This window comes from Lissotriton helveticus, chromosome 9 (assembly GCF_964261635.1).
Source record: "Lissotriton helveticus chromosome 9, aLisHel1.1, whole genome shotgun sequence".
Lineage (NCBI taxonomy): Eukaryota > Metazoa > Chordata > Amphibia > Caudata > Salamandridae > Lissotriton > Lissotriton helveticus.
Window position 1 is genome coordinate 635,711,158 of NC_136070.1, and position 16,134 is coordinate 635,727,291.

Sequence of the window (16,134 nt, forward strand, 5' to 3'; positions counted from 1 at the left end):
TTGCATGTTGCATACATTGTGCAGAGTGAAACCCCAGGTTGCACACCCTCTGACATCTGATATTACTGTAGTGGAGACAAGAATTCTCACAGTAATACTGACCACGAGAAAGTCTATAAGGTAGCTCCAATCATGCCTTGGAAATAAGAGTCTCTCTGATTTACGGAGCCGTACCCCAAGAAAATGAGGGAATTCACTTTCGCATGCGCATACTCCTAGTGAGGCAGCATTCAAATGTGCAAGGAGGACCGGAGGAGACAAACTAGACACCGATCACCCATACATTGCCAACATCCTGGTGTGACTGTGGGGTGACCTTAAAGACCCTCCCCTCACAAGGGGACAGTCACATCCGATGGCTGGCCACAGGGGCACTGAGTCTGTGAGTACTTTTTAGACTGTGCACACAGTACATATGCATAGGCACCCACAGCTTTAGTCTGTGCGGGAGCTTGAGGGCCTCCAGAGGGTGAGGATCAGTCAAGGCCAGCACCCTCCCTCATGGGAACCCTAAGTTGCTCCTAAAACATTAGGACTTGGGTAAACATGGCGCTCTACTGTATGATCTCCCATATCCCCACTTTCAAAGGAGGCGATGCATTGGGAGGGACACTCTTCTCTCTATGGTGTTATTGACGACCACCATGACAGAGTAGGCACTCCATTACAGTGGGCAGGATTAGTGGTGATACCACCTCTTGTTTGAACCAAGGACATTGTAGGTTTTAAATGGGAATTACAGTCTCCAGTACGCTGTGGTGTAACAAATGGCATTACATGGGCACCTCAGAAGGAAGAAAACATGCCCCCAAGATCGACAAGTATACAGAACCCCTGATCACCCTGCTTCTTTCCTAAAAGCCTTCATTTCACAGCTGGTACTATGTCACTCTCAAAGTGTCTGACAGAAAGTACAGAATTCGAATTTAGCCCCTGCTTGAGAGGTACGAATGTACTGCTAGTGTTTCACGTGTCGGTGGGTGATGTATTTAAGAATCCATTGTTTCTAGGATTTTTCTGTACCTAATCAATTTGCGGAATTTGTCCTGGTCGGGCTGATAGTATAAACGTGACTTTCTTCTTTAACATTCCTACTTCAGCAGCCCACATGTTTAATTGTTTCCTTGCAGGTGATGAATATTCATGAGCTTTCGTGTCGGGTGTGAGCCGTTAATTACATATTGGGCAATGTGGCAGCGGTGCTATAAAACCTCTTTCGAGGCACACACATTTACCAGGACTGAAAGAGCCCGGCACCTTCTCTGCCAACAATCCTCAAACTCACAGGTAAGTGCTTCAATGTACCCTCTTTGTCTGCGGAGGGTAGGGTTGCTGCCATGTTGGGATTTGAAGCTGCTGTAAGATAGTGACAGTTTTTAGTTTTCGACAAACTACATAAAGAATGTGTACTATTGTTGTGTTGAAAATCTGATGAGACGATAATTGCGTGCTTAATTTCTATTTCCAAAGAGTACAATTTTCCTGAGAGTGTGAGTAAAACGCCCTTTTTTCTTATTGACCCGTAATATAGATGGAAGCAAGTGCTATTTAAATGTGTTTTGAGGATATTCCTGTGAATCTGTATTCCAAGATTTTTTAAACCCGGTGAAGGCAGTTCATATCAATCTCTCGGGTAGGATTAGTTCAGAGTTAGAAGTAGCGTGCCTAGAAAAGTTACAAGTGAACTATATACTCAGTGTCCGTAAAGACATGCAGTTGGATCTGAGAAAATCGGCATGTTCTCAGTGTACCCTAGTGTCTCAACCCTACAGCAGAAGTATGTAGACAATTCTTTACCACGTTTTAAGGTGGTTTGTATTCTAACTGAGTCAGTCATTTCATTTCATTTTGGTACTTTATTTCGGTCCGAGACCACAAAAGTAACAATTCATTCGTGCAAGTACAAATACATCATACCATAAAAGGATGAAAACAATTCAGGATGTGTTACGTACTCAATAATAGTACTAGATTGATAAAACCAATAAAACCAAACAGTACTATGTTATACTTTGATATCTACAGAGTAAAAACAATGCATTTAAGGTAGATGAAATACATACTCAAAAATAGCACTAGTTAAGTAAAACAATAAAACCGTACCGTACATTAAAGCACATTTGTGTCTGACCAGTCAGAGGCCTAGGTACTGCCTACCAAGGGTCCGCCAGGTTGGTTGAAGTGGGGACAGAGAGGATTCTGCTCTGATTGGGCCAAATTCTCTCGAGATACTTGCCTACAGAAAACTTTAACAGAGGACGTACCTACTCTACAGATCCTCCAGGCTATCTTATACTGGCGGCGGGCTCCTAGATAGCGACGTAGGGGAGCTATCAGCTTTTCCACTGTTTGTAGTAAGAAAGAACAAAATAAGGATGAGAGACAAGCATTGGTAGAAGGAAAGAAAGAGGAAAGAGCTGGTGGTCAGAGGAAGGTTGCAAGAATGGAAGTAAATGTCGAGCGATATAATGAAGAAAAGGTGAAAAGTAGGATGGAAGGGTGAAAGACTGAATGGATCGAAGCATGAAAGATTGGGTAGATGGAAGGGCACAAGGATAGATGGAAGAATGAAAGGATCAACAGATAAAAGGATGAATGGTGGGAAGGATGAAGACTGGGCAGATGGGGAAGATTATAAGGATCGATAGGAAAGGAAGGAAGGATGGATGGAAGGATGAATGGATGGGTGATTGGATTAATATATACGTGGGGAAAGCATGAATTTATGAATTGATGGAAAGAGGATGCGAAGGTAAACAAAATTCTCCTAAGGGCAGGTTTGCTCGCTTGGCATGCTGGGTGTGATCAGAGTTCTGGTTAAAGTGGAGGTAGTTTCATTTTCTAGTTCCTCCCTGGACTACCTCCACATATTTTGGTAGTTGATATGTTTTTGCTACAACATTCTTGCAGCCTGATATTTCTTTGGTCGATATTCTGACATACAAGTGAAAGGAAAAGTGAGCAAGAAAGGTAAAGCAAGCTAATGAGTGAAAGAAAGAGGCAGAATGCAGTATAAAACAGGGAAAGAAGCACTGACAACAAAGAAAGAGAGTTCAACGGAGCCAGGAGCGAGATGGCAAGGGAGACCAATAGAAAGAAAGAGTGGAGTTGAGCTAAACAAAATATGTCAAACAAAGCTGTGCATTTGGGATTTTCAAACTAATTAATCCTAACTTTTCTGTAGGTCGGCCAACAAGATAAACCGTCAATCATTGGCTCATAAGGACATCCTTGGTGTGCCGTGGAACTGAATCCAAAGAAAGCCAACAAACAACAGAGTCATGGCCCAAGACAGAGTGCATCAGGACTGCCAGGTAAATAGACAGATGTAAAAAACGTAAAAACATGAAAACGTATCAATATGGAATCAATAAGGGCTTCTGGTATACTTGAAAGAGAAGATTGGAAGTGTGGTTCACTTTCACATCCACAACATTCTTTCTTGGCTATGCAAGGGCAGATGTGATGCTCACTAATGCCAATATGAAACCCAAAGAGGATGTGTGGTACAGCATGAGCACACACACATATCTCATTGGCAAATTCATCTTTTTCTTTACTTTTATATTTAACTAGCGTTTGTATAGCGCACCCTTATTGAGGCTTCGTAGCGCATTTCAGTAGTGCCTCTTCATGGTTAAAGGCAGCATCAAGGGACGCCGATCACAGTTCCCTGCTAGTACAAAGCAGACCCAAAGCTGCTCAAGGCCAAGCTTGACCTCAGTTCTAATGCAGTCACTGTCTTATGTTTGCACAGGATACATCAGTCAAGAGTTGCTGTTGCTGTGCCACTCAGTGTTTCAGTGAGTATTTGATTATTTTACTGCATTTACATTTCTTGTTTTATTTTGGGAGTTCTTAGTGTTTGATGGTTGAGTTCCTCTGGAAATGGAAATCCTTCTATTCGGAAAAATACGTTTCCTGTCACTGCTTTTCTCACAAATACACATGAATTAGTTCCACCTCTGTGCTTAGGCACTGCTGAGCTTCTCCATGAATGGATCATTGATGGAGTCTCCACTCTCATCTCCATTCATGCCTTGACATACCATGCGGCACAAACATCTTCACAGAAGACCGGCCATTGCAGTCTCCAGGTTCCTGTGGTTTTGGGGACCTGGAGCCGTATTACCCAGAGGGCCTCAGGGGTGCAAAGGGCATGTGTGCCAGCTTGGTGCACCCAGGACACTTTGGTATTACAGAAGGGGCCTCAGATGCTTCTGCGGTCCGTTGGGTATTACAGATAGTTCTAGCCCACATGGAATACCAGCGGTCTGAGGGGGACGGTGATCAGCTGGTTTTCATCTTTTTTAGCCGGCCGCCGACAAACGGTCTGGGCCCCTGTTAGTTCCGCTGAGATGCCGCCTTTGGGAGTCGGTGTTCCACAGGGCTCTGTGCTGAGCCCGACTCTCTTTAACATCTTTATGACCCCATTGGCGGCACTGGTGGAGTCTTTTGGGGCCCAGATCGTTTCTTACTCTGATGACACCCAGCTTCTCTTCACATGTAGGAAGGGTGAGAATTTCGATGGAGAGAGCATTCGGGAATGTCTCGGGGCTGTCTTCAACTGGTTTCAGCAGAACAGCCTTAAATGTAACTCTGACAAGTCAGAGGTGCTGTTCTTTGGCTGTACCCCAGACCCCGACTGGCAGGCATGGTGGCCGAGTGACATGTTCCCTCCAGCTCAGGCATCCCAGTTGGCAAAAAATCTGGGAGTCAAGATCGATAAAGGTCTGACACTGAGAACCCAGATCTTCGGTCTTATAGGTACATGTTTCGGCATCCTCAAGATGCTCCGGAAGTTTCTCCCTTTGCTCACAGAAGAGCACAGGAGGATCACGGTTCAAGCCTTGATTGGCTCAAGGCTGGACTACGCCAACGTCCTGCGCGCGCAATTTTTGGCCTTCGCAGGCGAGACAGAGTGTCCGGCCTTCTGCAGTCACTCCATTGGCTGCCTATCCGGAAGCGGATAGCTTTTAAGGCGTTAACTCTGGCTCATAAAGCGCTTTTTGGTTCGGGAGCCAAATATCTTCAGCGTAGGCTTGCTTTCTACCGACTGACTAGATCTCTGCGCTCTGAATCTTTGGCTCTCGCGGTGGTTCCCCGAGTGAAGAGGGCACGTATTGGGGGCCTTCCTTTAGTTTAAGGGCACCACAGCTCTGGAACACTCTGCCTCTGGCCTTACGGAGTACTGCTAATCTCCAGTTGTTCAGGAAGGGACTGAAAACTTGGCTTTTTACCCTTTAGTTTATGTCACTCTGCTGTTTAGGATGTTTTTAGTGGTTATGTTTTTTAAATGAGCTGCCAATAAAGCGCCGGGACACTCCATTGGAGTAGCCGTGCGCTATATAAATCAAATGTAACATAACATAACATAACATCGCTATCATCGGAGGGTGTTTCCTTATGTGCATGGGGGTGTGAATCCATGCAAATGAGGGAATCACTTTGCCTCTGTGCCTGCGCCCTATTTTGGACGCAGACAAGAGGCAATCATGACTTTAGGAGACACCTGCTAAAGGCAGCCTTCTAGAGGGGAGGAAGGGGGTCCCATGGACCTCACAGATATCCCCTTGTAGGCTGGTGCAGTAACTCACTGCATCCACCTTCAAGGGGATCTCTCACCCCTCTTGAAAGTACAAGCGGGTGCCACCTACAGTGAAACATGGAGCGTCTTTGAAGCAACAGTTTGCGACCCATTAGGAATGATAGCATTCACAGGGATGGTTTCCTGCAAGGGTCCACAGACCACCTTGTCTGTGATTGTTTTTGATTAAAGCAACACTTTTTACTTTGATATGCAGTCGTTTAACTTTATGAAAAACGTGATGTTTCAAAAGAAAAAAATGAAACACTTAAAATGAATTTTTTAAGAGAAGGCAGTCTGGGACTAGGGCCGGACTGGCCATAGCGGGTACCGGGCAATCCCCCGGTGCGCCGAACGGGTGAGGGCAGGTTTTGGGCCCCTGGGGGCCGATTTTGTTACAGGGCCGTTTTTGCAGCTTAGCTGCAAAATCGACCCTGTACCAAAATTGGCTGAAAACCGGCCCCGGCAAAGAGCTCGGCGGCACCTCCAACGCCCACGAGTGGGGAGGGGGGCCGGCCTAGCACTTTGCCGGGGCCGGTTGTGGTTCCCAGTTCGGCCCTGTCTGGGACCACTGCCCGCCCTTAAAAAAATATTTGTGTCACATTCTCAAAGGGAAAGTGGTTCCATAGCATCCATTCCCATTTAGAATGGGCTGCCACCAACTTTGAATTGGTGGTACAATATTTATGTTTTGTGAACAAAATTTGGTCACAAAACATTAATACATATCACTGGGAATCGCTGTTTGGAAGAGATGCCTTATCACTCCTCTTCCAAATACCGAATCGCAAACCAATCTTGCGGTTCAGTAACAACTTAGAAGAGAGATCTGGGGTTTCCTTGGATATAATCTGAAAACGAACTGCACTTATTGAGTTGGATGCGTATACTTGCCTTCAGAGAGCACAAAGGTAATGGAACCTAGAGTGAAATGCGTGCTGGCTAAAATGTTTTTACATGAGTTCTTAACTTACAAAGTAGAGTAACAGTATGATATGAACTTATTTTGCAAGTGTAAATTATAATTCGCTGCTGAAAATAGAAAAGAGCAACAAATATGAAAAAAATGAACTAAAAAGAAAAATCACTTGCTGTGTGACTTATACCATGTTTAGCCGAGAATAACAAAAAGCAAAGGGTTGAGAATTATAAGATATGAAGAGAAGAGAATTATAGAAATAAGTGGGATCAGGATACCTTTTAAATCAGCTCTGTTTTGATGCTAACCTGCTGTTGGCGAGAAGGTGAGGTTGTTAGGGCCTGAACCTTTAATTTGAATGTTGGTTTTTGTTTGTTTAACTTTTCTAAATAGCTTCTACCTTTAGTATCACAGATGAGTAGCAGTAGGCATTTCAGAGACTGATATGTTTTCTTCTTTTTCAGAATGGCTTCTTGGTCTAATGTCACTTGTTTGGATAGCACTGAGCATCGCTGAGATTGTCATTGGTAAGATCAAAGGATCTCATTGCCTCCTTGTACTCTTTCGTCTCCCCTCCACCCTGACATGTGCATCCCTTTTTCTATCCTCTTTTCATCCCTTTTTCCAGTTCACCTCATGAGATTAGGATATACCACCCCTCGAAAGATTATTTTATGCTGAATGGATACAGACTTATAACCTGTTGGCTAGCAAGCCCTTATTTGGTGAACAACATGTGATTTGGGATCTACCTCACTAACGAGGACGTGGTCGATATTTGTGCATCTCTTTTAAGAAAGAATTTGTTAGTACTCGAGCACAACTGCTGTGACACTTTGGTTTGTGGCAGATAATTAAATTCATACTACACCCCACCAAGGGGTTATCTCTGGTGACTGGCCCACCCCAACCTCTCCATCAACTAAGGCATTCTTAATTTCACCCTCTAAAGGAGATATCTCTGGAATGTTGGCCATTTGCTTTGTTTTGAAACTCAATAAATGCATGTAAAGTAGTCTCTGTTGGAAACAGACCCAAACAACATCTCTGGATAGTTCTTTTTTAAATATCTCTTTCGGCCAAAACCCTAATCCACTCGCTCTTCAGCACTTTTTTTTCCTTTGGAAGAACAGAACTGCAAGGAACCAAAATGCACTGAGACAAATGTATGAGTAGCCGGGAGAGACTCAAATGTTTCACCATAGCCTAAAGAGAGCTGTCAGTTTGAATTAATTGAGTGTCTCTTAAAAATAGTTCTCACCTCCCCAACTGTAATCCAAAGGCAAGAGGTTGAGGGAACCTCTGTCAATATTCAGGATGTGACTCACCTCACCTCTTGAAATTATTGCAGGTAACTCATCGGAAGGGAATCACGTGGGTTTCTGTGTTTAGATTCAACCAACCTAAACATATACTCCACAATTTTCATCGGATAGGATTTTATTGACATTCTTGCTATGACTCTGCTGATAAGCGTGAGCTCTTTCATATCACATTTTTGTGAGAGCTCTGAGGTGTGACTGCAAGTGTTATATAATGCCTCACAACTTACAATTGAGTCAGTAGTGTGAGTCATGGATTGTCATGTGATCCCAAAATGGTCCGATGAGTTATAAGAAAAGCATGTAAAATACACTTAAAATAATAGATTGGAAGAGTTAGCTAGTAAATGAAACGGAGCAGTAGGAAGAGAGAGTGAGAATGTGAGTGAGAGGAGAGAGTAAGAGACAGGGAGAGATAGAAAGAGAAAGAGAGGGCCCAATAAAAATGATTGAATGGAAGAGGGCTAGAATGAGAGCAAAAGAACAAAGCAAAGGTGGGGATGAGGATTGGACAAAGGGAGGAGAAAAGAACGAGAAAAAGAAGGTGACAAGGCACAGGTGGTCTAAAAGGAAAACCAGAGTCAAGTCAGAAGGTGTCTTAAATCATATGTTTTAAGCCAAACTGCTTTAGGCCCCCATTTAAGTTCATTGCTAAATTCTGACCATGTGTAAACTAAGGGATGGGGATTCTGGGTGTGTTTTAAACATACTCTCACAGTTTTCCCTAATGGAATAAATTAAGGAAAATGCCTTTAGAAATGCCAAATTGTGTGGAATTTTGTGTGCATACAAAACAGTGCTGAATGGAACGCTTGAATTAATATCAGGCACTGGTAATCACTCAGGCTGCATCCCAATCCTTCGTTATTTTGCACACAATACCGACTCAGTTTAGTCCCAGCTATATGCAAATCAACCTTGGCCCTGCTCCAATAGGAACAGTCCAGCCCGAAATGACAAGCCAGGTCCCCCCTGAACCGAAACACAAGCAAACCAGAATTTGTTGTGCTACTATAATATTTTGCCATGTTACGTCTAGGAAAACTAGGAAGAGGAGGAATTTACCATAACTGGGGTGGTAAATACCTCATCCGTGGATGATGGTATTACCAAGTGTGGTAAATGCCTTACCTGACCTAACTTGGAAAGAGGTCCATAGTCTTTCATCAACAAACCACACAACAGCAAATCCCTGCATGGTTTTGTCCAGGAATGTGCTTAGTGTCTTGGAGGTCTGAAGCCATACTGTCTGCATTATATACATTTTATTAGAACATTGGAATGTTGGGAGCTCCATTGAAAACAATGGAGTGCTGTGGGCTTATGATGCTTGGTATAAGCCTGGAGCTCCAACATTCCAATGTTTTTTTGTTCACAGCTTGGCTGTGAACAAAGGCTTCAGGAAGCCTGAGGGGATTCCAATCCCCTCACGCTCCCAAAAGGCTTTGTTTTTTTTGTTAGAACATTCTGCCCTCTAGTGGCAGATGTTCTAATAGCCTTATAGCCCTTCGTAGCTGGGCTACACCGGCTATTAAAGTCCCTCCCCCTTGTTAAAGGCCCGAGCCGAAGCTGGAGAGGGCCTTTAATAGCTGGTATAGCCCTCTACGGCGGGCTATAACGCTATATTAAGACTTGTTCCTTCTATCAGCTGAGTCTGGATTATCTGACAATGTGTTATTTCCTGGTAGAAGATCAAACTAAATATCAGCCACCCTACTGAAGATTTCTTTGGCGATTTTTAATTGCTCTGTAATGCAACACCTAATGTAGTTATTTCACTGATCTGTTGTTTTCATACTCACAGGTTCTGTTTATCTGCAACAATGCCCAGCGCAACGCTTCATCCCTATCTACCTCATCGTCAATGGCGTCACTGTCATCGTCATGTCCCTCCTCTCTATTGTGGCTGGACTGAGGCCAAATAAGCTCGTCTATGCCATCCTTGCACTGTTGAGCCTCTTTTGGTTTGCTTGGCTTATCACAGGTAATACCTTTACTTATGTCGTACAGTTCTAGGGAAGGTTATTATTAAACGATTGGAAGCTATCAATCACAAGATTACTAATGAAATTACCAGTCCATTTGCATGATAATTTATAAACACAAAGTGCCATCCATAAGACGGTGGATGAAGAAATGGCTTTAAAATGAGAGCGCACAGCACAACGAGTCATTTACAAGATAGTGCATGAGCATGAAGAGGTGGGTATATTGATTATCATTATCAATATACTTACAGATAAAGTGACCTGATAGGCTCCTGTTTCTGAATGGCTAGTAGTGCTATCTATTAACATCACAACATAAAATACCCACCAGGATTAAAATGTTTGGGCAAGGTAAGAAAAGTGATACATTCTATATCTGAGTAAAAAACGCAGATTCATTGTGTACTTTTTATTTAAGAGCACTTAAAGTGGTTGCTAAAATTGAGATGGATGTAATTTTTTGAAGCATCGTTTAAAATATGATATATGTGTCCCAAATCAAATTTCCTGTGGCATGTTGTTCCATAAATTGATTCCAAATGCCTGTATTTTCCTGCTTCCAGATCTCTTATTATTTTCATTTTATTGACGATATTTACATAGGGTTTATGTAGACTCAGAGGTTATCGCAGTGCTTTACATGGGCAGATATTTTGTACTGACAGATGCAGCTTTAAAAAAAGGTCTGGTTAACTTAAAAATTGGGTGTGGGCAGGTAAAATCCAAAAAGAAAAATCTTTGAGATCTGCATTGATTGATAGGAGGTTCTGTGGATTGGCCAGGAGGGGACATTGGGTAGTGAGAGAAGTAAATGGAGAAGGTGAAGAGTTTCAGTTTTTTCGTGGGCAGTGGAGTTTGGCAGCTAACTGTTTTTCGAATCTTGACACCCTCATTCAGTTATTATTCAATGGTCTATAAAGGCAGACAGGTACATATTTATTTACGCCTTGACTGGAATGGAGGAACCCAGCATCAATCACAACTCAAACATAAGCACAAAACGTGTAGTTCCTCCGCAGGCCCTGGCGGGGAGCGAATCAGAGTTTGGGCAAGGGGCGAAGTTCTGACTTGTATGGAGTTTACAGCACTCACTAATTACCAGGGGCAATATAGTCCACACCGTTCATAACATTTTGGCAAGCCAGATTTAACAGTTGAAAAGTACATTATTTATCATCAGATTGTGGTGTGCTAAGCAATGAGGCCAACGTGATCTACTCGGCTAGAGTGGGTTTGTTTTCTTAAAACAATTGGACCAGGTCTCTACCATACTAATCGAAGCTTCCAAGCAGCTTTTTCAGCACAGAGATGACAATTATATTCTAAGAGGTAAACCATACCATACCATCAGTTGTAGGCCGAGCTCTACAATAAAGGCAAAAAGATGTATCCTACTCAAAAAGTATTTCAAACAGAGGCTTACCTGACTCACCACTGATAAAAATACATTTTAACATAAAAAATAACCTTACATTTTCGAACCTTTATCAGTGGGGTCAGAGATTGCCCCCAGTGAGTGAAAATACCTGAAGAAGGACTTCAGAGAGATTTTCTTTAATCTGTGACACATCTCACTGGCGAACACCCATCTCAACGCATGCATTACAACGCATGCATTGACATCGCATGCCGTCACAACGCACGCGACGTTACAAAGCGTGCGTTCACTACGCACGCCATAACATCGCATGCGACGTTATACGCATGCTTTTACAACCGATGGGTCGTGCGCCGGGACGGTCGTGCACAAAGACTGGGAGACAACACTGGAATGACGAGGAGAGACAGGTAAGGATGACGCTGGATGGCGAGTGTAGTGGAGGGTACTATTTTAGGTTTTAGGAATTAGGGTTTAGGGCATTGGGCTTCTAGGGCTTAGGGTTAAGAGTGGTGCAGGGTACTGTTTTTGGCTTTTGGAGTTAGGGCTTTTAGGGCTTAGGGTTAAGAGTGGTGTAGGGTACGGTGTTTAGCTTTAGGGGTTAGGGCTTCTAGGGCTTAGGGTTAAGAGTGGTGTATGGTAGTGATTTTGGCTTTGTTGGTTAGGGCTTTTAGGGCTTCGGGTTAAGAGTGGTGTAGGTGACGGTTTTGGGCTTTAGGGGTAATGGCTTTTAGGGCTTAGGGTTACGAGTGGTGTAGGGTCTTGTTTTTGCCTTTATGGAGCACACTGACTAATTGCCACATGTGCGCTGCGGAACGCTTTCTGCGGGTTGGGGGTGGACGGGGGAGCTGGAGACACAAAAACCCCTGCTTCCCCTGCAGCCTCATATAGGGACAAAAACCCGGAAAAAACGGGTTGTAATGGTAACGCGATGTACTCGGAGACGTTGTAATGTTGTCTTCCATAGGGGGAAACAGATTGCTGTTGAAATGGTATGCGGAGGGAAAACATGTGCTGTAACAGTAAATGCGATGTACAAACGGCGTGGTAAAAGCAAGCGTTGTAAGCGTTTGCGATGTCGGGTCATACATCCCATCTCACTTAATACTGCTAAGGTGCAACCAGTTTTACTGTAGCCACCCCATGACTGCTTCCTGGGACTTCCTGATTGCGAATAGTTTCTTCGCCAAAAAGATTACGCTATCTAAATGCATCCTGATGCTTTCTGTTATTTCCAAGGTAAATATTTAAAGTGAAATGTTACACGTATATTTTGTGATATTTAATGCTATTTTCCTCTAATCCCCTCCTCATGCGTTAGAGGTCTTTGGTCAAATTTTTTCATGTAAATAGAATATACAGTGTCTTCAAGCTTATATTATAGAATTGTTTAACTGAAAGATTCATAGTTTTATCATTGGTATCAATGTACCTTCTGGAGATTACATCTTAGGCCAGGAAAAGAGAGTTATACACATAAGTAGCGTTTTAAGTGACACATGGTGGCTGTTGCACTTATGGGTTTTGTGGAAATGTGGGTTAGTCAAAAATGTAGGATTATTTTAAAGATTGGTCGGCAAGGATCTGAGATCAGTGTTGGGGATATGATAAATCTCCTTTTTTTTTCACCCAACAGGGAGTGTCTGGACTTTCCCGCTGTACCCCAACTTCACGAACTGCAACAGAACCGTCTACCTATTTACGTTCTCCATCTTAATCATCCAGTGGATCATCCTGGCGCTGTCTCTCCCCGCGATCATTGTCAAACTTTTCTCCTCTTTCCTTGCTTGTTCTTCTTGTTCCTCTTGCTGTCTTTGTTCTCAGTGCTCCTCTTGTGTTTCCTGTGTTACTAAATGATGAACTTAAGGCATTAAAATCCTTACTTTTATTTAGAAAACTTGAAGTTCTGTGGATTATTTGCACAATGCTGACTCAAGAAAGAAATTGGTTATTCACAATTGCTAATAGATGGTTTTTGTTGCACTGACAATTAGGGACCACCCTTCCTCCTGACTGACACATCATCTAGGCACCAGGATGATGGCCCAACCCTATTTTTTTAGGCACGTCTTGTAACAATAAAGACCACATGATAACCAAAGGGATGTATGACGGTACGACGCGAGCTATTACCACGCGTACTGTTACAACACGTGTTTTACAAAAGCTAGTCGTTACCACGACTTGCGCTGTAGGGTGCGGACTTAGGAATAGTTTAATTTACTATTCCAACATCAGTCCCCGTGGATAGTAGGGAAAATGTTGGAATAGTAAATTAACTATTCCTTGTCCTTAAGCACCCTCCAGCGCAAGTCGTGGTTACGACTTGCGTTGTAAGAGACGCGTCGTAATGGTAGCGCGGGGTAACATCCGCGTCGTAAAGGATGTTCACCTAACCAAAGGTGTAGTGTATCGTGATTTTGCACAAATGCAGGACACTTGTAGGGGTCAAAGATAAAACGTGGCTATGAGAGTGTCACTGACAAGCGGTCCATGTATAGTTCCAACAGAAAACATGACATGAACTCAGCCACAGCCCGTGCAGGTAACTGCGGTGGGGCCGGGTGGGGGAGGAGGCATATTTTGACAGATGAAAATGAGGAGAAATTAATTATTTATTTAATCGTCCCTCGTGGTCGTCTGTCGAATCCCCCCCCCCAACCCGGCCCCACCATACTTACCTGCACGGGCTGCATCTGCATGAAATGTTTCTCCACTTAAGTAATTAATTTTATTTTGAGCATCCTAGAGACACAGAACTAATACATTTACTGGGTTTGCTGCTGTTCCATTTAGAGGGTATGTATTCCAGTAATTCGGACTGCACTCTTACTATTGAAGGAGGATTAATACTGATTTATATAAGTTTGCTCCCTGTCACAAAAAAGTAACACGTGTTGCGATTCAAGTTATTTTACTGACTACAAAATCAGTAAACTCTTAACCAAGATTTGCCCAGGAAATAATTTTTTCTAGAATAGTTTTGTTAATTGGCCCGTACAGCACATACAATGAGCATAAGTTGGAGCACCAGAGAATTACCATGGTAAATAATAAAAGATTACCACCTAAGGCTCACAACAAAGGTTTTTTTCAGATCATTATGATTATCCTAGACAGCCAACATTTCTGGAAATTGAAAAAATTGAGCTGCACTGTTGAAATAGTGTAAGATAGAAGCGTTTGTTGGAAAGACACGGCGACCTAGGTTTACTAAGCCTATACCTGTGCAAGCATCCACAAAGTGGTGCATGCTATTTACTATTCAGAGCAAAAGGTATGTTCCAATGGGTAGGTGAACATTACCGATCACACAAACTGTGGCTTGAAGGTGGCATTACTAGGGTGGATCAATGCAAGCATGCACAGGTTCTGACGCAAAGCTGGCTCTATGAAGCATAGCAAGACCAGGCTTTGCCTAGTAGAAGAAGGCTCAAGCAAGGTAAAATGTGGCTTTTTTTTTAAAAAATCATTCCATATGGGATGCAGTGCACAACACATACTCCTTGCACTGGAGCCTTCTGAGTTTGTTTACATGTAGGAATTAGTTCTGGAATGGTATGTCCCCAGTATAAACCCTATGCTAGACAGTGAACACTCACAGATCTACCATGAAGTGACTCTGTGTGTCATGCAAGGCAGCCAGCCCTTTGAGATTTATGAGATGGAGCACCAACAGTTTAAGGCCAATCTTGGTTGATTCGCAAATAATTTGGATGCTATGCTGCGCTGGGTGAAAAATGTGTACATCTGGGCCTGAATGTGTATTTCAAATAGGAAAGGTATAAAAATAGACCTAATTCGGAATGAATTTGTCCTTGTGTAATGTAACTGGTGCTCATATAAAGAGCTTTGATACTTAATACCTTCGGGTCAAGTTTGCGCTATATAAACTCTTTAAAAAAAAAGCGATAAAGCACCTCTAAGGCGAATTGCTGAATGCTATAAGTTATACATTTCTCTATTCACAACAATAGTATTTATTTTATATGAGTGGTTATTTGGTGCTTCTCCTTTCAATATATTATCATAATGTGACAAGTCAAAATGAAAAACATTTGGGGGTCATGGAATCACAGGTGTCTAACACCTTTGAAACAATGTAATGACTGACACAACTTTAGAGGTAGAAAAAAGCATAACGAATAGTTTTTTACAGTACCCCACTACTTCTTACTAATAAAGAAAATTTGACTGTTAGGATATTCAAAATCATATATGAATATATGAATATTATTTGTTGTTATTGTGCTTCAATAAATTAATTTGTTTGGAATCTTGTCATCCTTTAAATAATTCACGCCTAAAAATGAATGGGATGAACAAATATAATTAAAAGATTGTGTTTTACAGACACTGTCGCATTTTTGTTCTTCAATGTTCTTTTGTGTTCTTGGACGTTTTACTTCCTGAGCAGAACACTTGCTAATGTACCAGATATGCCATCGCATTTTTGCAAGTCGATCATTTCTACAAACCATTATTGCATATTGTTTAAGGTAAACAGAATATATAAAAGTTCTCTCCCCTTTATAATATCACCATTTCATACTGATCCCCACTGGCCTTCAAGTGACGGAATTTCCCAAAATGTGATCAGCTTCTTAAGAACCATAGTTAATCATATTTAAATAAGGTAGAAGCATTCTTTATTACATTTCCGGTTGGAGTTGGAAGAATAGTTGATGATCATGCAGAGTTGCATCATGCTCGACTTGTAGTCTACTGAGTTGGGCGCAAGGGGTTACAGGCGCTCATATAAAAGTTGCAACAGCAGATATTAATCAGCCCACAACAAATAGTATCTTAGCGGTGCGTTGAGAAAGGGGAGATGCACCCTGCTTCCCCAACCATCAATCTGAGATTGAAAATGACAACTTACACTGTTCAAAGCACACACAATTCAAGTCAGATCATAGTATAGTAGACCTGAGTAATGT

At 42.5% G+C, this 16,134-nt stretch overlaps 1 protein-coding gene across 1 annotated transcript; it reads left to right on the forward strand.

The window, feature by feature from the left end:
• Nucleotides 1–1,224: 1,224 nt before the first annotated feature.
• LOC144782889 (transmembrane protein 272-like) lies at nucleotides 1,225–13,091 on the forward strand. The gene is made up of 6 exons (XM_078662142.1): nucleotides 1,225–1,287; nucleotides 3,185–3,314; nucleotides 3,758–3,803; nucleotides 6,971–7,033; nucleotides 9,633–9,812; nucleotides 12,831–13,091. The coding sequence occupies exons 2-6, from the start codon at nucleotides 3,282–3,284 to the stop codon at nucleotides 13,049–13,051; spliced, it is 543 nt and encodes a 180-aa protein (XP_078518268.1). The 5' UTR covers nucleotides 1,225–1,287; nucleotides 3,185–3,281; the 3' UTR covers nucleotides 13,052–13,091.
• Nucleotides 13,092–16,134: the final 3,043 nt, after the last annotated feature.